Source organism: Phlebotomus argentipes, unplaced genomic scaffold, assembly GCF_947086385.1.
Source record: "Phlebotomus argentipes unplaced genomic scaffold, Phlebotomus argentipes genome assembly contig_51, whole genome shotgun sequence".
In the NCBI taxonomy this organism is placed as follows: Eukaryota; Metazoa; Arthropoda; class Insecta; order Diptera; family Psychodidae; genus Phlebotomus; species Phlebotomus argentipes.
In genome coordinates, this window is record NW_026776191.1 from 126,471 (window position 1) to 142,532 (window position 16,062).

Below are 16,062 nucleotides of genomic sequence, written 5' to 3' on the forward strand. Positions count from 1 at the left end.
AATGCATCAGAAAACATCAATTTGGACTAAATTGTACTGATTTGAGCGAAAAAACTGTATCTTGTTCATCTTTGTCAGTGAAGAATTGGCAAAAAAAGCTGAAAAATCGTAAAATTCATAAAATGTTAAATTTTTTCCAAGATCTTGAAAACCTTTTCGTCTAAAACATTCAAAAATGTATAGAAAAAGAGATGAACTTGACAAAGAAGAAATAATAGCAAATTATTGAAGTAATTTTTCGCATTTAAACTTTAAAATCAGACACGAAACCTTAAAAAATTGATTCGTCTTTAAAAACTGCTTCAAGAAATTGTATTTAACACACTTTTGATGAAACAATTTGAGACGAAAATGTCATTTTATCCTAGAAAGTAAAACGAGTGTTAAAAATCGCTTAACACATCTCTTAACATTAAATGTGTGACTAAGAATTGCTTCGTTTTACGCTAACACACTCTGATGGTGCAATTTTTCAGCTTTTTCATGTCTTTTTGACCTCAAAAGTCTTAATTGGCACTCAAATGGACAGTTTAATGTTAAGAATCAACACCAAATTGGTGTCTGATGGTGAATTCTTGCTCGCGCTCTTTTCAACAGGTACAAAAAGCCTTCTTTGGCGTCACTGCGAACGCCTGAATATCTTCAGCTGATCGACGCCGGCGCACATCTTGATCCGGACGCCGTGTCAGTTCATCGTGGCCTCGAGGACATTCCGCGGCCGGACTTTGGTAGATCAAATAGCTCCACTTTGTCCAGGTAATGCGTCAATGTGTGCCTCATTTTCTCTCTTTCTCTGTCTCTCTCTCTCTTGCACCCTAAAAGCAATTACAGACTAGCGGATTATCCACGGGAGGTTAAGCGAGAGCGCGAGTGTGTTCGACTGAAGGTTCGCTTAGCCATAAAATGCGAATAATCCTAGGGGTACGCAAGCTCGGAATATGGACACGTTTGGCCAGGAATATTGTAGGAATATCGGAATATTTTAGGAATATTTTGGAATATTTTCAATATACTCAGGAATAAAATAATGAGGAATATTTGTATAAAACACAAGAATATATTCCTGTGTAACTTTGTAACTTCCAAATAACTTTTAAAGTTATTATTGCATTTTCATTGCCCTTAAAACTGTTCAGAATTTAACGTCTGTTTCACAAATATCAATTGGGTAAATTTTAGTCTGCAAATACGTGAAAAAGGAAGGAAAAGAACGCAAAAATAGATATTAGTTGCTTCCCAAATGAAAATGGTAAAAAAAACAAGGTAGAAAATGACATTTGAGTCTTTAAAAAGTGTTCTTTGGGGAAGTTTCAAGCCCAAGGATGAACATTAAAGTGTTAACAATAATGTTAGGGTATAAACTTAGAGAGTGAGAAAGGTAATTCAGAGCCTCAGATGGAGTATTAGAAACAATTCTTGAAGAGGAAATTATATTGAGTGTTTTGAAGGGGATTTTAAGCGAATACTGAGGGAAAAATGCTAATATAAAGCGATAAAATGAAGGAAAATACACGAAAAAGGAAATAGAATGGTAACAGTATTGTGAAAAAAGGCGGCCAGTGGAAGGATTGAACCCAAGACCTCACGATCTAGAAGCCAGCTCTCTACCACTATGCTATCGCTCCTATACGGATGTTTCAATTGGATCTTGTTCATGCCTTTTCCACGTGGGTGGCTTCTCGCGCCATCTGGACGTGTTCGAATGAAATTAAAGCAAGTTCGAAACATTTATTCCTGAATATTCCAAAATATTCCTCCTTTTAGGAATATTTAGGAATATTTAGGAATATTGGAATATTTGAGGAATATCAGGAATAGAATATTGTAGGAATATTTGGAATATTTGAGGAATATTGGAATACGGCCACGTTTAAAATCAGCTGGGGTACCCCTAGGAATAATCCCTCGATATATCGAAGATTCAACCGATATTTATGGGGTTCTCGACGACAGCGCGCTCGTGCGGAAATGCGCCGAAACTTTGCACGACTTAGGAAAGGCGCAAAATGGCGGATCTCTTGCGAATTGATTTCCTGGATTATTAAAATCACATTAAATTCTTCTGCGAATCATCAATTTGCGCAATTTTAACGTGAAATTTCACGCTTTTGAAGTCCTCAAATCAACTGACAGCTGAACACACCAAACACAGTGGCGCTAGTGTCGACAAAGAAGAATAACTGAGTGTGTTTAGCGCCAGTTTAACCATGAATTGTGGTAGATTAACCACGATTTATCGCTGATTTGGGCCTTTCTCACACTAAAGGTTCATCCACGGAGGATTGATCCCCAATTCGTGTCGATTCGTGGATCATCAGCAAGTCTGTAATCGCTTTAAGCATCCACTTTTCGCACCCTTTTCAGTTCTTTGATTTCTGCTTCTCACTCTCATTTGCAGCTTCCTTAGAACGCCAGCACGGTAGAAACTCCTCAATTCCTCCCCTGAACTCACACTCTTTTGCATGTCTTGTTGAGGGATTCTGAGCTCATCGTCGTGCTCTCTAGTCTTCTCGCCGCGCTGCTCCACTCTTTTCAACTGTTTAAGTTAACCAAAAAGAAAATCCCACTCTTGACTGTGATTTGAGGCGCGACACGAGCTCACAATTCTCTCGGGATGGATAGAAAAAGAGGAGGCGGAAAAAGTGTAGAAAAAAAGGGATTTTGTGTGTTTTTTTCAGTAGTGTTAATTATTATTATTAAATGCTGTGGAAGGAAGTACTTTGATTGTCTTTTGGGTGAAAAGAGTTTCGCGTCAAATTGATAAGATTTGACGTACAATCGCGACTCCTTCATTTGACAAGAATTTGATAAAGCGCATCGCAATTCATTGACTCAACGAGTTTGAAGATTGATTTGTTGATTGAGAAGAAGAAGAAGAGGAAAAAAGCATGAAGAATTCACGTCATGGAATCTTTATTGCGGTTTCTTTCTTGGTGTCTTTTTATCAACTCTATCACGTCGTGTTTTAGTGTCTAAGGTGTAAAATAAGCCTCATTGTTAGGTGTAGAAATTTAGTTGAAAAGTCAATAATATCAATTTAATAGTAAAACTTTTTGTTTGGAAAAGTCAAGGGGGAGATAATATGCCTTAAATCTGTAAAACACTTCCAAGCACTTCCAAACACTTCCAAATTTCCCTGACACTTCTAGAGAACATGAAATTTGTAGTCTTTTTCATATTAACCCTCAAATTATAATGAATTTCTTAAGTTTCCTTTCGATATTTCTATAAGAATCGACTTAAAACCGCTGTTTTTAGACATTTTTCCGAGCATAACCTCAAAAATATCATTAAAAGATCTTCAAAAACTCTATTTGGAAGCTTTCCAGATCACAAAATCATCTGTTATAGTTTACAAATGAACTAAGAAATGCTGATTCATAGTCAAAATTGTCCAAAAAGCTTTTTAAATTACAATTTTTGAGGTTATGTACGATTTTAGCACAATTTGATGTCTTTCTTGGCATGAAATGAGTCTAATTCAATGGGAAGATTATGTTGTGATGAGTTTTCATCCGATATTATTGTAAAAATTCACTTAAAACCGCTTTTTTGAGGTGTCTTTTCCGACCATAACCTCAAAATGTCACTTAGAGATCTTCAAAATTTCCCAATGATGTTAAAAATTACTGATTCACAGTCAAAATTGTTGAGAATGTTGTCTAAATTGACATTTTCCAAGTCTAAATGACTCTTTTTGAGGTTATGTTCAATCTTAGCACAATTTGTCAGTGTTTCTTGACATCAAAAGATCAAAAAAGCACAGAAAAAATGTCCTTTTTCGTCATATTAAGACTCCCTGAGGCTATTTTAGTTGATTTTTTACGTGATTACACACGGAGAAAAGAGGGGAAATACGTTATAATATCCATAACGTCAGTCGTAATAATCAAGCCAACTACGCGTTATAAATTTCCGTAGTTAATATCATAACGTGGCTTTTGGCCGAGCTTTCAACTACGCGTTATAAATACCACAACGCGTAATGGATAAATGTTATATCAAAGCGTCAGAATAAGCTTTTCCAGCCGCAGAAAATCAACTACGCGTTATAAATACGATTACGCGTTTTAAAATATGAAAGTAAAGTAATTATTTACTATGCGCAATGGCGTTGTAAATGTCATAACGTGATTTTTCCGCGATAAAGAATGAAACGTAATAAATGGCATAACGCGTAATGGAATTTATAACGCGTAGTTGATTTTTCTGAATCGAAGCTTTGAATTATGTCTTTAAACCGCCCGTTGTAATATGCATAACGAGCGTAGTTGATTGTCTTTGGTCTGAAAAGAATTACGGTATAAAAATGTTATGATATTAACCACGAGCGTAGTTGATTTCATGATATTTGGTTGCCTACAACGTTATAATGCACCCATTGTAGTATTCAACTACGAGCGTAGTTGATTTCTCACAAATTTATTACGTTTTCGCGAAGCTTTTGAACGCCGTAGTTGATTTTTCGTAAACTTCGTAACATTTATAATGTATTACGGCGTTATCACGACGTAGTTAATTGCGCAATCATAAGATATTTTTCGCTGAGTGTACAGATATAACATTTTGTGGGATATTTTCAACACAAAGAAGTGATCAAAAGTAGAGTTTTTAACACCAGATCATCATTAACTAATAATTAATTGACACATCATGGAAAATATCCTTCTTCCTCACAAACTGCATGATGGTTTTTTCGGACTGATTTTTCCACATCCACTTTGCACGCTTCTTTTCCAACCACTCTCTGCACGTTTATCGGGTAAAATATGCATGAAACACAGCCGCGAAGGAGTGGACAAAAGGCGCCGTGAAGCTAATGTTGGTTGTCTTGACTCTGCAGGATCTTCGGACGTGGCAAGAGTTCTTCTGAGCCGCGACTGCTGGGCGAAGACGACGAGATGCGCATCGAAGTGGTGCGCTCGGGCAAGAGCAGAAGCTACAGAGACTGCACGGAGATGCAGAAGTTGTGAGGAGTGACGAATGAATCTTGTGATAAACTGAGACGACTAAACACAGACTCCTTTCCAGCCTTCTTATGCCGCAAAGACAGTACTTAGGATTTTTTTTTTCTAATCATTTACTCTCTTGTACAACCAGTGAAATAATAATAAAAAAAAATCTATTGAGAGCTTTGAAGAATGCGTGTTGTGAGACTTTTCTTTTCTTTTCTCGGCAGTTTTCAAAAGGATCTTGTGAAGAATCTGAATGAAGTTTTAGAGAGCTTTGATTGGACTTTTTTTTCTCTCTCCTTTTCCAACGCTTCATTAAGCGTTTAACATCAATTGTGCTAAATTTAAAAATCAAGGAATGTTAATATCGACGGGTGAATCGAAGACTATTAAAAGTCGTTTTTTGAAAGTTGACGTATTATATCTGTTTGGATTGATCTTAAAAATATTCCATTGAGTTCAGATCGGCAAAAAAATAAAGAAATTCGATTTTTCTTAAAAACCCTCGCGTGTAGAAAATTTCTCAATGTTGCGTTGAAAAGTATGAAAAGTCGACTTTTGATAGTTTACGCCCAAGGGGCTAATCACTAGCGCAAATTGAGACCACTAACTTTGTGATTTTTCAATCTTTTTCCTCGATTATTTCGTGATTTAAAGTCAAATTTTGATTATTTTTTGATTATTTTTTTGAATATTTCTCTATTATTTCCTGATTATTTCATTAAAAATTAATTATTTTATACAAATTTTGATTATTTCGTACAAGATTCGGATTATTTTATGATTATTTTCTCAATATTTTATAAGAATTTGATTATTTTTTGATTTTTTTTTAAATTATTTTCTGAATAAATGTAATCAAATTTTGAATATAATTGAATAATTGTGAATATTCGGGAATATTCTGAATTCATTGATAATTATTGATTGAAAAAAAAAATCTTTTTTTTTATTTCATTTAAAATTTGATTATTTTTCAATTTTACTTTGGAAAATATTTATTTTTTTAAATTATTTAATTCAGAATTTGATTACTGAGATTTTTTGTGATTATTTTATTCAAAATATGATTATTTTTTAAAAATTTTCTTGGGAAAATATTCATTTTTTTTAATTTTTTTCATTCAATATTTGGTTATTTAGATTTTTTGTCATTTTATTTGAGAAAATAAATTTTTTTTCAATTATTTTTCAATTTTTGTTTGAGAAAATATTCATTTATTTGTCTATTTTTTTTTTTCAGTATTTGATAATATTTTGATTTTTTTTTGTGATTTAACTCGGGAAAATAATCTTTTTTTATTATTTAAATCATAATTTGATTATTTTTTCAATTTTACTTGGAAAAATAATGGGCAGGAAAAATATAAAAAGTTGATTTTTACGAATTGTTTGGAAAAAAGTACACAAAAATGATCAAAAACCGATTTTTTGTAGCAAATTTTCCCAATTTGTCTATTAATTCTTCGTATTTTAGTTAATATTTCAACAAATCAAGTCTTCACGGCACCCGTCGATATATTCAATCATGTAAAAATTCTAAAAAACACATTGTTGTATTCTCATTAAAAGTGTTCAGGAGAACTTAAAGTGATCTCCCTAGTCATGGTGTGCTCGCTCTCCCTATCGCAAAAGTCGCACGCGACGTGACGGAAGATCATACGCGATCACGAGCGCAACATCGCATGCAACTGATTTTGGCGCAATGCGGATTTGGGCAAGTATTTGTCATGAACAGCTGATGACTCCCAAGTTCAAGATCAAGGTCACCAGCTCTCGTCAGTGGGCCATCTTCAGTGCATCTGCACTTGTGCGACAATCTTTGGGCAGCTGAAGAGGCCAATTTTTATATCGTGCAATTTCTAGTCTTTGTTCGTCTTGTGAAGTTTTCGCGTAAGTTGAGTTAAGTTAATGAATAAGTGTAGACTTTAGGTGAGGAAGAGGCTGTGCAGGAGATAGTGCTAAGATTGTATGCAGTGTAAAATACATTTAAGGAGCTTTAAGGGGAGCTGAAGTGTGGTTTTTAGTGAGTGGCGAGGAGCTGAGGACGCCGTGGTTCGCGCCAATTCTACCGAGGAAATACAGAGTGGAAGTTTTCTTAGCGTTCTGCGGGCCAGAAGAAGGATTTTTTTGAATTCTTCTCGCCAGATACGCTAACAGGACAATATTCCATCTCTCCCACAGGTGTGTAATTGTTGGCTGGTCATTGTGGAGGAGTTTCGCGTGCTGTTTGCTCTGCCACTGAACTAAAAGGAATTCCCTTCTCATTTTAAAGGTAGAAGAGTCTCTCAAGACACTGGAGAAGTGCTGAAGGGGCAAATAAGTAACCATTCCTTCTCATTATTCAAGGTTGGTGCCCACAAAAAGCAATGTTAGAGTGTTTTAAATGAAATATGCTGGAATTCTTAAAACACTAGTTATTAATTAGAAAATTATTGATAAAAAAAAATTAACTGCAAATATTGCAATTGAAAATTAAAGCCATACAATCACTGATTGATCCGTTTTTTTTTGCAACTTTTGATCCATCGTGCTGTTTTTTTTTACACATTCCTTAAAACAAACTCAGCAACACTAAAAAGATCACACTAAAATTGTCCTGTTTTATGAAGAAGAAAAAAAATACCCAAATCCTTGAATAAATATTGAAATTTGTTATGAATTTTGTGCAGAGAAATTGAACTCCTGAAATTAAAAACGTTAAAAAAAAATCATTTAATACATTGCGACGGGTGCCTTGAAAACGATGAAAAGCCTAAAACGCAATTTTTCAGCAAAGCGTTTTCAAGATTTTCGCTTCAATATTGCTGCAAAATTTGCCAAATTTATCTTAAAAAACGCCTTCAAAGCGTCCGTAAAAGTGCAAATATTGCTCTGAATTTATGATTTTGTTAATATTTTAGTTGATTTTATTGGTATTTATTGGAATTTTTGACTAAAATATGTCAAAATTAATAGAAAATCTGAAAATTTTTATTTTTCAAAGTCAATTTTATCGAAAATAGTACTAAAAAATCAGTTTTTCATACTTGATTTGAACTTTTCCTTAATGTTTTCTAGTGAAAAAATTTAAAAGATATGAGAAATATTTATTTAAAGTCTTGAAAAACATTTTAGAATAATTCTGAAAATTTACAAATATTTTCTAAAAAGACGTTTTATGTGTTTGTCTTCAATTTTTGAGACATTTTTCTTATGGAAAAATTCTTCAGCGTAAACAATGAAAAATCGACTTTTCATTCGAATGAAACTTGACAAACTTGAAAGAACAAATAGGGGTAAATGGGGCAGCTTCAGATTGGGGCAGCTTCAGATTTCTTAATTTTCTCAGAGATTTTTACATGAATAAATTCCTGGTCTTCACACAATGTTTGTAGTCCTTAAGGACTACAATTGACGAAAATTTGCACAGGATTGCCTTGACTGTTTAGATAAAATAAGTGAAAATTGAAAATCACTCACAAACTAGAATTTTGCTGCCGAATTGATTGCGTGTTTTCTCCATTAAAAAAGCCACAATTCGCGTGAAACACAATCAAAGGTTATTGAGAGTTAAGTAGAGATTCTAAATGTGCCCGAACTTTTCCTCCTTGGCACGGCCTTTTCAGTGGGTGGTGGAAAATGCACAAACACTGCCCACGGGGCAGTTTCGGATCGCCACGGACTGACAACAGCGCGCTCTGACAGTCTGACGCAACATCACGGTCGAAATTTTCTTGTGGCAAATATTGAAGATTTTTCACAAAGTGCCGTTCTGTGCTGCATTGCTTCATCACGTTAAACGACTTCTTAGTGGAAAAGTGAGAAAATACACGCGAAAATCAATCATCAATCGCGAAACATTTTGCGCGGAACTTTCGCGGCGCGTCAAGTTGCCACCACTCACGCATGGTGGCGTTGCGATACAGGAAAAATGACGGGCAACTTGCTTTTCGCTCAGAAATTTTGACAGTCCGTGCAAGGGTCCAGAAAAGTCGCGAAAATATTACTTTAAAGGCGATTTTTAGCGAAATAAACAGTTTCAGTGCGTAGAATAGATATCAAAGTGATCATTTGCCCGCGATTCTACAATTCCACAATGGAATTTATGGTAAATATCAGTGAAAATCTGAAGCTGCCCCAGAGCAATCCGAAACATCCCCGTGCGGGGCAGTTTCAGATAATTTACAATATTATTTTCATTCTCCTTTAGAGGAAAAAGGATCAGTTTTAATGCCCAATGAAAGGCATTTTCTGAAGCTCAATAGACGAGAGTTTATTTGAGCGTTGTGATCATTTCAATATATTTAGTCGATTTTTCAAGAAAAAATCCTAAAGTTGGAACAGCATTTTGAATCTGAAGCTGCCCCACTTACCCCTAAAACGCTTTTCAAAAATAACATTTGACGAAAACTATGATAAATCGACTTTTCATAGTTTTCCATTCAACCGTCGATTGTGTAAAAGCATAATTACAAAATCTCTTTTTAACGCAAGTGTTTGAACTTGGTGATATCTTTTAGCATAATTGTCATTTTAAGTGTATTGATTGAGAATTGCAAAGACTGTTTTTGAATTTCCCAATTTTAATGCGAATTGATCCATTAAGTTAATTACCTATGCTAAAATCGTTTAGTTAAAATTTCCAGCAATTTCTCACTAAAATTTATCTGAGTAAGAAAACAGAAAGTTTCAAAAAATATTTCCATTTTTTTTTTAAATTAATTAATTGTTGATTTTTATATCATTTTCTTGATTTTGTGTGTTATTCACAAAGTATTAGGATTTTTAAGTGGTGGATTTTCGCGAAGATATCTCGAATCTTACCTTTTAAAAGTGTGTCAAAATCATCTCTCAATCAGCGGAAATCTGTGTTTTTCCATCATCAAGAAAACGAAGTGAAAATTTTCATATTAAATTTTTATTCTTTTTTTCCTTACAGCATAAAATTGTGGGGTCGTTTTCTGTCGTTTTACACATCCTTCAATGATTTTCTCTAATATATCCACACCTGTTTTCCACACATCCTTCCTTCCTTCCGCTCCTCCTTTTTTGAGTCCTGCTCGCAATTCGAAAATAGCAATTTCTCTCCCGCCGATTCGCAACTTTTTTTTCGCCACACTTTTGCGAAAAACACACTTTTTGTGTGCAGGAATTTTCTCTTTTGCTCCGCAGCGTTTTTTCTGTATAGGGGTAGGGGTAAATGGGGCAGCTTCAGATTGGGGCAGCTTCAGATTTCTTAATTTTCTCAGAGATTTTTGCATGAATAAATTCCTGGTTTTCACACAATGTTTGTAGTCCTTAAGGACTACAATTGACGAAAATTTGCACAGGATTGCCTTGACTGTTTAGATAAAATAAGTGAAAATTGAAAATCACTCACAAACTAGAATTTTGCTGCCGAATTGATTGCGTGTTTTCTCCATTAAAAAAGCCACAATTCGCGTGAAACACAATCAAAGGTTATTGAGAGTTAAGTAGAGATTCTAAATGTGCCCGAACTTTTCCTCCTTGGCACGGCCTTTTCAGTGGGTGGTGGAAAATGCACAAACACTGCACACGGGGCAGTTTCGGATCGCCACGGACTGACAACAGCGCGCTCTGACAGTCTGACGCAACATCACGGTCGAAATTTTCTTGTGGCAAATATTGAAGATTTTTCACAAAGTGCCGTTCTGTGCTGCATTGCTTCATCACGTTAAACGACTTCTTAGTGGAAAAGTGAGAAAATACACGCGAAAAACACTGATTTGCACTGATTTGATTTGTGGTGGCACTGAAGTTGCCACCACTCACGCATGGTGGCGTTGCGATACAGGAAAAATGACGGGCAACTTGCTTTTCGCTCAGACATTTTGACAGTGCGTGCAAGGGTCCAGAAAAGTCGCGAAAATATTACTTTAAAGGCGATTTTTAGGGAATCAAACAGTTTCAGTGCGTAGATTAGAAACCAAAGTGATCATTTGTCCGCGATTCGACAATTCCACAATGGAATTTATGGTAAATATCAGTGAAAATCTGAAGCTGCCCCAGAGCAATCCGAAACATCCCCGTGCGGGGCAGTTTCAGATAAATTACAATATTATTTTCATTCTCCTTTAGAGGAAAAAGGATCAGTTTTAATGCCCAATGAAAGGCATTTTCTGAAGCTCAATAGACGAGAGTTTATTTGAGCGTTGTGATTATTTCAATATATTCAGCCGATTTTTCAAGAAAAAATCCTAAAGTTGGAACAGCATTTTGAATCTGAAGCTGCCCCACTTACCCCTAAGTGGGGCAGCTTCAGATTCAAAATGCTGTTCCAACTTTAGGATTTTTTCTTGAAAAATCGGCTGAATATATTGAAATAATCACAACGCTCAAATAAACTCTCGTCTATTGAGCTTCAGAAAATGCCTTTCATTGGGCATTAAAACTGATCCTTTTTCCTCTAAAGGAGAATGAAAATAATATTGTAATTAATCTGAAACTGCCCCGCACGGGGATGTTTCGGATTGCTCTGGGGCAGCTTCAGATTTTCACTGATATTTACCATAAATTCCATTGTGGAATTGTCGAATCGCGGACAAATGATCACTTTGGTTTCTAATCTACGCACTGAAACTGTTTAATTCCCTAAAAATCGCCTTTAAAGTAATATTTTCGCGACTTTTCTGGACCCTTGCACGCACTGTCAAAATGTCTGAGCGAAAAGCAAGTTGCCCGTCATTTTTCCTGTATCGCAACGCCACCATGCGTGAGTGGTGGCAACTTCAGTGCCACCACAAATCAAATCAGTGCAAATCAGTGTTTTTCGCGTGTATTTTCTCACTTTTCCACTAAGAAGTCGTTTAACGTGATGAAGCAATGCAGCACAGAACGGCACTTTGTGAAAAATCTTCAATATTTGCCACAAGAAAATTTCGACCGTGATGTTGCGTCAGACTGTCAGAGCGCGCTGTTGTCAGTCCGTGGCGATCCGAAACTGCCCCGTGTGCAGTGTTTGTGCATTTTCCACCACCCACTGAAAAGGCCGTGCCAAGGAGGAAAAGTTCGGGCATATTTAGAATCTCTACTTAACTCTCAATAACCTTTGATTGTGTTTCACGCGAATTGTGGCTTTTTTAATGGAGAAAACACGCAATCAATTCGGCAGCAAAATTCTAGTTTGTGAGTGATTTTCAATTTTCACTTATTTTATCTAAACAGTCAAGGCAATCCTGTGCAAATTTTCGTCAATTGTAGTCCTTAAGGACTACAAACATTGTGTGAAAACCAGGAATTTATTCATGCAAAAATCTCTGAGAAAATTAAGAAATCTGAAGCTGCCCCAATCTGAAGCTGCCCCATTTACCCCTATATCAAATAAATCTTAGACAAATTACTCTCTCTCTCTCTCTTTCTCTCATTTCGCCTTAAGATATGATTCCTTCTTCTTCATCTTCTTTGCGTCTAATTTTCAATTGACGTCGCAGATATTTTTTATTTCTTCCATCAATCTTTCTTTTTTTTGCTTTGTTCCATTCTTCAAATAACCTGTAATACATTTAAGTAAATATTTCTTCACTATTTTCTCCTCCTTTTTTTTTTAGTTTTCTTATTGGTAAAAGTTAATAATTATATAGAATAGCATTATTTTTCACCGTCAATCTTTCTTTTTCTTCTTCTTTACAATTCTTGCGCGCCCTTCAGAAATGGATTTTTTGTGGGCTTTTTTTTCTTCTTTTTCTTTCCTCAGTGTTTGTTTGTTTTTTTCTTTTTACTCTTTTCTTGCCACCCACAAAAAGCAAAGACAAAATCTCGCTCTTCATTCACTTTTTTTTTTAATACTTCTTTTGCTTCATTACACTTGGCAACAAAAATCATACTTTTTTATGCTCTTTTTTGAAGTGTGGATTTCTCTGATTCCTTGAATCTTTGAGCTCTTTTTCCCTTAAATCCTCAAGATCGTCCTTTTCGAGCCTATTTTCCCCTATTTTCTCCCACTTTTCTGCACTTTTGTGCTCAAATCTCGCCCAATTTCCAACGGATTTCCCCCAAATTAGACTCAAATGACAGATATTGAAATTATTTACTACTTTGTCAAGCATTGTGGGTATTTTAGAGCACTTCTTGTTGGTCAAAAAGGATCTTTTGTAAACCATTAGGTAAAAAAATCGTCGGTTTTTGACCACATTTTCTCAAATATCTCCGAAACGAAAGAACTTTTATGTTGGATTATTTTTCCTGTGTTTAGAGAACTTCAGGGGATGAATTTCCTTCATACATGCCAAAGTGATATTTCTTTTCCATCTGCTGGAAAAGCAAGGTTTTCTGTGACAATTTTCGCTTTCTCATGCTGCAGAGCATAAGCTGCGCGCTCCCGCCAAAAATATTGAACATAAAGAAGGACATTTTGCTATCTACACACTCATTTAGATAATGATAATGCTTTGATGTTAAAAGAATAGAGAAAAAAGGCCAATATCTCGACTTTTTAGCTATTTTACGTGATTTTTTTGGTCTTAATGACAAAGAGATGAAACATTTGGAGGTAAATCCTATTCAGCCTTTTGAGTTCATCTTGCTAATTGAAGCTTCAAGAGGTCGCTTTATCTCGGGTTTAGATGCAGGCTTGTGCCACGGTGGTGGAGAGTTGGATGCTGAAGTGGAGGATAAAGGTCAACGCGCTGAAGTCTTCCCCGAGTCACCTTTTCAACAAAAAAAGGGCGTTTGCCCACCGGTGAGCATCAACAATGAGGTTGTGCCGCAATCGGATAGCGCCAAATACCTGGGTTTTCATCTGGATCGACGTCTCGCCTGGAAAAAGCATCTCTGGACTAAGAGACTACATTTAAGTGAAACAGTTCGCGCGGAATGTATTGGCTCATCGGTCGTAAATCCCAACTATCCATGGAAAGTAAATTAATCCTGTATAAAGCCATTCTGAAGCCTAAATGGATCTATGGGATATACAGATATGGGGCGCTGCCGCAAGTTCTAACATCAACATTATGCAGAGATTTGAAAATAAGATGTTAAGAATGATTGTCAACGCACACCTTGGTACGTGCCAAATGAGCTCATCAGAAATGATCTGCAAATGCCCACTAATACAGGAGGAGATTCGAAGATACGCCATAAAACACAGGGAGAGGCTGAAGGAGCATCCTAATTTCCTGGCGAAAAACCTGCTCATAGTTAAAGGCAGGAGAAGACTTAAAAGACAACGAGTCATCGACTTCGATAATACGTAAAGTCTTTTATAGTAATATATATTTGTTAATTGTTGAGTGTGTCACTTGGCATCATTTCAACTCATGTTAATTTTTTTGCACAATCGTCAGTAATTTTACTCATTGTATCAAATACAGATTGTAAAATAAATCGGAGATAGTATAAAAAAAAAAAAAAAAATCTCGGGTTCGGAAAATGCAAGGATTTTCTACAGAATGGGTTTTTTTCCCATTTTGAGGCATTTTGTCCCAATCTTGCCCCACAGTGGGGCAGAATTGGGACGATTTTGGGGCACATTTGAATAGGTTTTAGTCACAATAATCAATAAATTAAGCAAAATCTTGCAAACAAACTTCAATTCTTCTCCTTTTTTCTTCTTTTCTTCGGGACTTAAACAGTTTTTCATCTTTTCTCTGAAGAACTTGCTAGATTGGCGAATCTTTGACGTCTGTTTTGCACCTTTTCTTTGTTTTCAACATTTTCAATTTGGCTGAAGAATCTCTGCATGAAATCTGCATGGTTTGATCTTGAGGAAGATTCCTTGAATAAATCCTTGCTTTAAGAAAGCCCAGATTGGATATTTTTGACTGTGAAACTCTTTAACACTTCCTCTGCAGATATTCTTTCAATGTTGTGATCTTCCTGGGTTTTATTCTTGTATTTTCTCATGATTTGAGCTGTTAAAGCCAAACAACGACATTAATAACAATTCAAAGACAATAGAAAAGCATTTCTTTGACGATAAGAGTGTAAAATTGACAAATAAATTACTTTTTCGCAATTTTAGGGCTTCAAATTCACTCAAATTCACTTTTTCCCATTTCTTTTGCATGAGATTTTAATATTTAGTCTACAAAAAACCACTTAGATTTTCCACAGAAACTATTATGCCAAAACATCCCCTAAATATGTGAGAAATTATTGGAATATTTTAATTGGCTTTGTTGGACAATGTCTTGTGAATGCTGAGAAAGTAAACTGAAATTGCGAAAATTTGGATAATTTCTCTCTAAGACATTTTCTATAATATCAGTGGTAATTGGAAGCCTTCAGAGACCTTTGATTACCATTCATGGCTGTGGATAAATAAAACGCACTGTCCCAATCTGCCTCACTCTCCCCTACACACACTTTTTTCCTTAAACCTTCAATTTGTTGTCTTAATGACAAAAAACTCCATAAAAAACACAAAAAATTCACGGAAAATAGCTAATAAGACGAGATATTGGCCTTTTCCTCTTCTGTGTTTTAATATCTAAGCATAATCAAATGATCTTAATGATTGTGAAGACAGCAAAAATAACTTTCGTTCAATATTTTTGGCGGGAGCGCGCAGCTTATGCTCTGCAGCATGAGAAAACGAAACTTCTCACAGAAAACCTTGCTTTTCAGGCGGATGGAAAAGAAATATCACTTTGGCATGTATGAAGGAAATTCATCCCCTGAAGTGCTCTAAACACAGGAAAAATAATCCAACATAAAAGTTCTTTCGTTTCGGAGATATTTAGTAAAATGTGGTCAAAAAACCGGGGATTTTTTACCTAGTGGTTCACAAAAGATCATTTTTGACCAACAAGAAGTGATCTAAAATACCCACAATGCTTGACAAAGTAGTAAATAATTTCAATATCGACAGGTGCATCGAAAAAACTATGAAAAGACAAAATTGTAATTTTTCAGCAAAGCGATTTCAAGATTTTCACTTCAATATCGCTGCAAAATTTGCCAAATTTATCTTAAAAAACGCCTTCAAAGCGTCCGTAAAAGTGCAAATATTGCTCAGTATTTATGATTTTGTAAATATTTCAATTGATTTTAACAGTATTTATTGGAATTTTTGTACTAAAATATGACAAAATTAATAGGAAATCGGAAAATATTAATTTCTAAAGTCAATTTTTAATAATCTTAGAGTCGATTTTATCCAAATAGGGTT

At 35.3% G+C, this 16,062-nt stretch overlaps 1 protein-coding gene and 1 long non-coding RNA gene across 6 annotated transcripts in view; one reads left to right on the forward strand and one right to left on the reverse strand.

The window, feature by feature from the left end:
- Positions 1-5,407, forward strand: part of LOC132264406 (copper-transporting ATPase 1) — a 41,578-nt gene extending 36,171 nt beyond the window's left edge. For 3 of the 5 annotated variants that reach the window (XM_059764610.1, XM_059764613.1, XM_059764612.1), the window contains 3 exons: positions 598-756; positions 2,399-2,419; positions 4,844-5,407. In XM_059764610.1, the coding sequence (XP_059620593.1) occupies positions 598-756; positions 2,399-2,419; positions 4,844-4,973 (310 nt within the window). In that variant the 3' untranslated portion in view covers positions 4,974-5,407. Of the gene's footprint in view, positions 1-597; positions 761-2,398; positions 2,420-4,843 lie in introns of those variants that run through there. The other 2 variants (XM_059764611.1, XM_059764614.1) reach the window with 2 other exon arrangements.
- Positions 5,408-9,834: 4,427 nt separating this feature from the next.
- On the reverse strand, positions 9,835-15,830 carry LOC132264412 (uncharacterized). The gene is made up of 2 exons (XR_009468532.1): positions 12,265-15,830; positions 9,835-10,114 (listed from the first exon to the last, which is right to left on the reverse strand). It is a non-coding gene; the product is annotated as an uncharacterized LOC132264412 (long non-coding RNA).
- Positions 15,831-16,062: the final 232 nt, after the last annotated feature.